Consider the following 8072-nt stretch of genomic DNA (forward strand, 5'->3'; position numbering starts at 1 on the left):
TCAGTCTGTTCTGTGGAACTCCGCCGTGGTGGGGGGCGGGGCTCGGGCTGTGGGCCCTCCCCGAGCCCCTCCCCGTGCCCGGGCACCCCTCCCGGCCGGTCACTGCCCGGGGCTGGCCTCCCGGTGCCCAGAACGTGGAGGACCCAGAGCGGTCCCACCTTGGTGTCCGGACAGTAACGCAGGAAGGTGGCGAGCTGGCGGGTTTTCCCAGACAGCATCCATGAAAACCCCTGTGGTTGGAAAGGGGAGTCTGGAGAAACTTGCTCCTGATGGAGTCAGCGTGTGTGGGCAGAGCACCCCCGGCGGCGCAGGGTTCCCGCCTGCCCTCTTGCCCACGGCCTGCCCCGGGCTCTTCCCTCTCTGTGGTCCAGGTGGTCTCCGCCCACGGCCCTGGTGGGCCTTCTCCCTGTAACGCCCGGCCAAGCCCAGAGCAGAGCCGGCCAGAGCAGAGCCGGCCAGGGGTTCCCACGGCCAGCGTCCTGGTACCCGCACGTGCAGTCTGCTGGCCCCTGAGCCGGCCTGGGCCTGGGTGCTTTGGCTTCTTGGCTGCTACCCACGGGTGGCCTGGGTCATCAGCCCTCGGTGAGTACCGAGGTCGTGCTGTCTCGGTTCTGTCCCAGGCCTCGCGTTAGTCACCCGGGAGCTTTAAAAACTAGTGGTGACTAACTGTACTTTCTGCAAACCTGAAACTGTCCCCAGACTGAAGTCTGTTAAGTACAAAACACCCCTGCTGGCCACACCCTCGCCAAGCCCGCCTGGCCCGGCCCTTGGCTTCCGCAGTTTTTCTGAAGCTCCTGGGGGAGGTGGCTGCAGAGTCGTGGCAGACTCGTGCCCGGCGACACCTGGGCCTCAGCCGTCTGCCCCGGGCTGTCCAGTCCGGGCCTGGCTGAGGCGGGAGCCCCCATCTTCGGAGCCCTGGCTAGAGAAGGTTCCTTGGTGGCTGGATGAATGCAGTCTTTGGAGGTTGTGAGCCTCCTGGCTCAGGCCGAGGGCAGGGGCTGAGTCACCCTACGGTGTCCTGGTCAACGCCCCTTCCTGGGCCGGGCAGAGGACCGCCCTGCCCCTGGGGACAGGGACCCTGAAGGTTGGAGCCCTGGGGGGACAGGACAGTGCCCAGAGAGACACAGGGCAGTGCGTCGTGTGCCCCCCGCCCCGCCTCCATAGGAGCGGGGTGCAGCGGGGCGCCCAGACGGAGCAGCACGCAGGTGCTGAGGAAGCGGGTGCTGCACTGCTGCCGGTGGGCGGCCACATGGCTTCTGCTCTCCCGTGCCTCGTGGCCTGGCCCGGTGGGACCCGCCCTCCACACGCTGGGCATCACCGGGGCTGGGCGGACTGTCAAGCAGTGTCACCATTGAGAGCGGGGACACTTCCTCCTTCTGGGGATCTTTTCACCACAGCTGTGAGACGGGCAGGGAAAGCACAGGCCTCAGGACAGCCGTGACTTCGTGTCGTCCCGTCCAGGCTGCTTCCGCCCAGGAGGGAGCAGGCCAGCCCACGGGCCAGGAGGGTGGTGAGGAGAGACTGGCATTTGCCGAGCCGCCCCCAAAGGGGACCCGAGTGGAGCTTCGGCGCCAGCCCAGAGCCCAGTGTGCCCCCTGGGGGCACTGCTGGTTGCCGCAGGCAGAGCACTCACGCCGAGCAGCCGCACAGCGGCCAGGTTGGGGCTCCTCTGAGCAGACGCCCCGCTGTCCAGGGGGTGCCACTGCCTCCTGCTGGCCAGGACGGCAAGCAGGTCAACAGGAGAGGGCGGGCCTGGCGCATGGAAGGAGGGCTGCTGTGCACGCCTGCGACGTGGGCAGATCTGTGCATGCATGCCCGCATGTTCAGGGCCAGGACAGGGAAGCCCAGGGCTGAGGAGGGTCACAGAGGAAGTGTCCTGGCTGGTGGGTGGAGGAGCCCCTTCCTGCGGCACTTCCTGGCTTCCTGCGGCGTCTTCTGCCCTGCCGGGTGCAGAGAGGGCTGGGGGGCAAGCACTGCACACCGCCCTTGGCCCCATCGGCGGCCGCCGCCCTCTCCAGGCCACGTGAGCCCCTGCAGGAAGCCATTGTTGGGCCCTCGGTCCCTGGGGTTTCCTCTTCCGTTCTGCAAGGTGTGGGCCTCCTCCGGGTCATCCTCTTTAGAAACAGTGCCCTCCACCCCGGCAGGGCTGGTGCCGGGCGACACACCGCTCCTTGGGCCCTGCTGTCCTGGCGGTCCCTAAAGGTGTGGAGAGTACCAGCAGGGCCGGCTCTGGTCACGCTGGGTGTTGTCAGTCCCTGGAGGTGCTGGGACGCACCGGCCAGGAGGGTGGGCACCCACTCTCTGCGCTGATGGCTTGGTGGCTTCCTCGGTGCCCTGGGGCCGACCCGTTCTGGAGCAGCGGCTGGACTGCGGGGACGGCCATGGCTTCACTTCTGCCTGATTTGGTGCTTCCTCCCTGAGCTTGCCCTCTGGCCTGGCCTGGGGCCTGGTCCCCTGCAGAGGTGGGCAGGAAGGGCCACCCGGGCTGTCCCAGACCCAGCTGTGACCCTGTCCTGAGGGTTAGCCGTGTGGCCGAGGAGGGTCAGGTCGCACAGGTGGGCATGGCCACAGAGGAAGGGTTCCCCTCCCTGGTGGGGCGAGTCTCTGCCCTTCCTACTGCTGCTCCAGGGGAACCTGGTGCGGACGGTCCTGGGGACAGCAGGGACAGGAAGGAGCTGGGAAGCAGGACAGGCCCGGGGACCAGAGCCCGGCTGGAGGTTGTGGCGTGTGGCCTGTCTAGCACTGAGCCGGCCAGTCCTTGCCCTTTTCTGGGTCTCGGACCCTCCCTGTGAGCCAGACAATAAACTTTCAAGGCTGCTTCCGGGTCTCTGACCCTTGATCCCTTTCGGTCTCCCGACCAGGCTGGGCTGCAGTCCCCTGCAGCAAGGCCAGTGCCCCTCGCACAGCCCTGGAGCCAGGAGCCCCTGCGTGCTTGCCCAGATGTGCAGCACAGAGGCTGGGGCTCTGGCGGCCAGCGGCCAGGTTAGCCTCCAGGGAGCCGAGTGCAAGGGACCAGCTGTCACGCTGCCCTGGGCACTCGGGCGGCTCTGGGAAGCCCTCCTCACACTGCAGACTGCATGCAGAGGGTGTCTGTGCCAGCCTGCCCACATGGCACCCGTGGGTTCCCGGGCACTCAGGTGGGACCTCCTCTGAGCCCTCTCAGACGTTCCGAGCGAGTCTCGTCTGCCTGTGAGGGAGGAGCTCTGGGTGAGCGCCAGGAGCCCGGGTTGGTCCAGGGCTACAGGGGTGGGCATGGGGGCAGTCCTCACTGCCGTCCTCTAACCAGGCCTGGAAAGGGGACCTTCGGGGTGCAGTGCCGAGCACAGGCGGAAGGAGAAACAAAGTGTAACAAATAACATCGAGATGAGGCCCCCGATAATGCCGTCGAGATGAGGCCCCGATAACGCCCTAGAGATGAAGCCCCAATAACGCCATCGAGATGAGGCCCCCGATAACGCCGTCAAGATGAGGCCCCGATAACGCCCTAGAGATGAGGCCCCCGGTAACACCATAGAGATGAGACCCTGATAACACCATCAAGATGAGACCCCGATAATGCCCTAGAGATGAGGCCCCGATAACACCATAGAGATGAGGCCCCGATAACACCATAGAGATGAGGCCCCGATAACGCCCTAGAGATGAGGCCCCCGGTAACACCATCGAGATGAGGCCCCCGATAACACCATAGAGATGAGGCCCCGATAACGCCCTAGAGATGAGGCCCCGATAACACCATAGAGATGAGGCCCCGATAACACCATAGAGATGAGGCCCCCGGTAACACCATCGAGATGAGGCCCGGATAACGCCGTCCAGATGAGGCCCCCCCGATAACACCATAGAGATGAGGCCCCGATAACGCCGTCGAGATGAGGCCCCGATAACGCCGTCCAGGTGGGGGTCCCCCGGTAGCGCTGTCCAGGTGGGGGTCCCCTGGTAGCGCCGTCCAGGTGGGGGTCCCCCGGTAGTGCTGTCCAGGTGGGGGTCCCCCGGTAGTGCTGTCCATGTGGGGGTCCCCCGGTAGTGCCGTCCAGGTGGGGGTCCCCCGGTAGCGCCGTCCAGGTGGGGGTCCCCCGGTAGTGCCATCCAGGTGGGACTGGCACTGTGCCTGGAACAGGAATGACTGGCCAGATGGGGCAGGGCCAGGGCTCCCGGTAGATAGGGCTGGCACTCTGCTGCCTGGTCCCGGGCTCCGAGTCGGGCAGGTTTGTGTGAGCGCAGACCCCAAGGGGACCCTGAGACTGGGGAGGTCTGGCAGTTAGGAGGGAGACGGGCAGCTAGGCAGGAGGGCAGCACCAGGGCCCCCAACGCAAGGCCAGGGCCCTCCTCTTGGAGCACGAGGCCTGGAAGTGGGGGCCGCCTGGAGGTGGGGCCCGGAGGCGGGGCCCGGAGGCGGGGCCTGGAGGTGGGGACCTCTGGGGGTGACTCAGGTCCATGCCCTGGTGGTGCTGAGAGAAACTGGGAGGGAGGCGGGGCGGGGCGGCTGCTGGAGGCTCCGCCCCTCACCGGGCCGTCCCCCCCTGTAGGGCCGCACTGTCAGAGGAAGGCAGGGTAGAGGCCGCGTGGACAGCTGCTGGGGGACCCGAGGGGCCCTGGGCTGGGGCCGTGCAGCGTTCTGTGGGGTGACGCGCTCTCAGCCTCGTCCACGTTGCTCCCAGAGGAGGCCTCTGCGCTGTCCATTTCCCGGTGGAGGCTCCGCCCCTCACCGGGCCGTCCCCCCCTGTAGGGCCGCACTGTCAGAGGAAGGCAGGGTAGAGGCCGCGTGGACAGCTGCTGGGGGACCCGAGGGGCCCTGGGCTGGGGCCGTGCAGCGTTCTGTGGGGTGACGCGCTCTCAGCCTCGTCCACGTTGCTCCCAGAGGAGGCCTCTGCGCTGTCCATTTCCCGGCCACCTCCTGTGGGAGCCAGATGGTCCCTGGCACGTGCGCCCTGCAGCCACGGGACCAGCAGGCCACGCCGGCTTCCCCGGCTGGCGCCCACGCTGGTTCTGTGGTTGTACTCAGGCTTTGAAGCGTTCCCGTCTCATGTGGTGTTTCTCAGAGGGGACGTGGCCGGGCGTGGCTGGTACCGGGGCGACCTGTCCTGCGCGCAGCCCACACTGGGCCCTTCGGTCCTGGGTGCCACTGTGGAGAGCTGTGCCAGGGGGCTGACGGGCCAGACCGCCTCCCAGCCGCACCAAGGCCCCTCGGCTGACAGGCTCGGCCCTCGCTCCCCTGCAGCTGTCCGGGAGGGAGCCTCTGCCGCGGGTGGATCAATTTCTCGGGCGCGTTTTAATAGCATAATGACAGGGAGTATTTTTAGGCTCCCTCTAACGCCGGCAGGGGTTCTGCTGTTTACGCGGCCCCGATCTGCTCACCGTCTCTCTGTGCGTATATATAGCTGGGGCCACTCTCCTGCCGCGGGCCAGGCTAAAGAGGGACCGTGGCCACCTCAGCCACCTCCTGTGGTTTCCTCTGCCATCAAACCACTGGCCCAAATGGGCCCCGCCAGGCCCCCAGTGCAGGAAGGGGCTCAGGGCCCTGCCCACCCAGCCCGAGGTCCGCAGGCCACGCTGGCTGTGGGGAGCTGCCCCGGGCCAGGGTGCTGAGCCTAGGAGGCCCATCCAGGAGGTGCACCTGGCCTGCAGCCCCCAGGGGTCAGGTCTCCGCCTCCCGCTCTCCCGTGCCTGGAAGCTGTCTGCCCTGGCCTTTCTTCCCATGGACCCTTGGGGATGGCGACAGACCTTCCAAGACACCTCCCTCCCAGGGCGATGGTCTGTCGCTGCAGAGGACCAGGCGTGGTCTCTGGGCAGGGCCTTCTGAGGAGGAGCCCTGGGGACCCAGGCCTGCCGGCGGCGGCCAGAGCTCGTGCTCCAGCTCCCCGCTGCGCCTGGGCCCGCTGCAGCGTAGTGCCGGCCGCCACAGTGCTCACACCACCCCTCGTTCGTGTGGGCTTTGTCTCTGGTGGAAGCGCGTCGGAGCACGGCAAGTGAGACCCCGAGTGAGGGTTCGAGGGAGCGGAGCCCAGGCACCCCACTACCCAGCTCCACGGCTCCCCGTGTTTTCCTGTCCTGTCTGTCCATCCAGGGCTGGGGGCGGGCCACAGGAACAGGTGGTCATGTGGCGAGGCTGCCCTATAGCAAGCTACCACACTCCGGCCTGGCCCCACGCCGTCGAGGTGAGCATGACGGCATGGCCTGTCCTTGCACCAGGCCGCCTCTACCTGCCTGTGCCTGATTCAGGAGAATGGCTGGGACTCTCCTCCCCACCCCACTGCATGCCCACTGCCCAGCGCCGCGGGCGCCCAGGCCCTCGGCCGCCACACCCTTCGGCACAGATGATGCAGGCTCTGGCTGTCCCCTCCGGGCTTCTGGCTGTTCAGATGTGAGCCCTGCTCTGGTGGCCATTCCTCCGTGAGGCCCCACAAGTTGCCCTTGCTCACATGAAGGCCCTGGGGTCTGGCCCGGGCCACCCTGGCTCTGCAGTCCCCCGGGCCGCCCTGGCTCTGCAGCCGGGCCCGGGCTGCCCTGGTTCTGCAGCCTGGCCAGGGCTGCCCTGGTTCTGCAGCCTGGCCCAGGCCGCCCTGGCTCTGCAGTCACCCAGGCCGCCCTGGCTCTGCAGCCTGGCCCAGGAGCGGGTCTCTGCAGCTTTCCCACCCCGGAGCAGGGCAGGCCCTCCACAGTGAGCAGCGACCCTCGTCACGGCTGGGCTGGCGGGTGGCCGATGCGACAGCGCTGAGTCGGCACATGTGGCACTGCTCGGGCCACAGCCAGGCGGACCCAGCCTCCCACAGACCGAGAAGGCCCTCTGCAGGCCCACTCTGGCCCACGGGAGGGTCGCACTGGCCCCCAGCGTGTCCCGTTCTGTGTGCCCTCGAGCTCTTCCAGCCTGCCCGCCTGGCTCCGCCCTTTGCTGCCAGTAGGGTCCTGCGTCATTCTATCTTCTGTGGCCACTGGGGTGTCTGTCGCGTCTCTCATGGCACCCGGTGTCACCGCACACTCCAGGCACTGGGCTGTGTCGCTGCGCCAGGGGTCAGCGTGTTTAAACCGGAAGGAAGTGCCCGTGAACTCTGCAGGCGTGTCCTATGGGCTCTCACATGAGCACATGTGGGCACACACGGAGGCACATGTGGGCATGTGTGTACATGTAGGAACACACAGGTGCACACATGGGTATGCTTGCACACACGAGCATATGCGGTCATGCACGTCCAGGCACACACAGGCATGAACACATAGGAACATGGACATGCAGGCCAGCCTCCCGCATGGCCTTTGTGGCTCCTGCGGGCCCGTGGCAGTGTGAGGCCTCCTCTGGCAGGCATGGAGCCTCCTGTGGCAGTGTGGGGCCTCTCCCTGTGGCAGGCGTGGGGCCTCCTGTGGCAGCCTGAGGCCTCCCGTGGCAGTGTGGGGCCTCTCCCTGTGGCAGGCCTGGGGCCTCCTGTGGTGGGTGTGGGGCCTCGTGGCAGTACCCTCCCCCCGTCCCGGCGAGGTCCCCGGCCTCTGCTGGTGTGTCCTTCGCGTCTTGCACCTTTCTGATGTCAAGTTTTCAACCACTGAACCAAATCAAATCGTCTCACAGGCGGGAGTCAGGGCGAGGCCGGAGGAGGTGACAACGGGTGTTGGCTGTGCTGGCCGATGCTGCAGGTCAGAGTCGCCCGCCCCAGCCCTGATGGGTGATGCCGCTCTGCCTGCACCCCACAGCTTATCAGTGGGTGCAGACCTTCCCTGCCAGGGGAGTGGGCAGCCAGGCTGGCCCAGTCTCTGAAGTCCAAGCATGTCTGTGGGCTGGCGGGAAGTGCTGGTGACAGTGGCTTGAGGCCCCATTAAGGGCCAGTGGTGGGACCAGGGCGTGGGCCTCACGGGCAGCATTGCCCAGGAACGAGCGGGGTGAACCCCAAGCCTGTTTGCTTCGTGACGCGGGCAGGCCCTCTAACAGAGGGTGTCCTCCTCACGGTGCCTTCAGGAGAGAGGTCAGGGTACACGCCGAGCGCCCGAAGGTAGCTCTGGGGCTGTACCCTGTGCTGCGGGCCAGCTGCCAAGACAGAGCGGAGTCCCTGTGCCTGGCGCATGGCGATTGGGCCTTTGTCTTC

General features: G+C 66.9%; 1 protein-coding gene across 1 annotated transcript in view; it reads right to left on the bottom strand.

Moving 5' to 3' along the window:
• The window catches only part of CDT1 (chromatin licensing and DNA replication factor 1), a 29549-nt gene extending 26295 nt beyond the window's left edge, over positions 1-3254 (bottom strand). Inside the window, exons 1-7 of the mRNA XM_006152703.2 lie at positions 3166-3254; positions 2834-3073; positions 2618-2675; positions 2299-2454; positions 1982-2196; positions 1634-1709; positions 159-230 (exon numbers count right to left, since the gene is read on the bottom strand). Coding sequence (XP_006152765.1) covers positions 159-230; positions 1634-1709; positions 1982-2196; positions 2299-2454; positions 2618-2675; positions 2834-3073; positions 3166-3254 — 906 coding nt within the window. The remainder of the gene's footprint in view (positions 1-158; positions 231-1633; positions 1710-1981; positions 2197-2298; positions 2455-2617; positions 2676-2833; positions 3074-3165) is intronic.
• Positions 3255-8072: the final 4818 nt, after the last annotated feature.

The sequence above is a fragment of the Tupaia chinensis genome, unplaced genomic scaffold, assembly GCF_000334495.1.
Source record: "Tupaia chinensis unplaced genomic scaffold, TupChi_1.0 Scaffold000355_1, whole genome shotgun sequence".
NCBI lineage: Eukaryota > Metazoa > Chordata > Mammalia > Scandentia > Tupaiidae > Tupaia > Tupaia belangeri.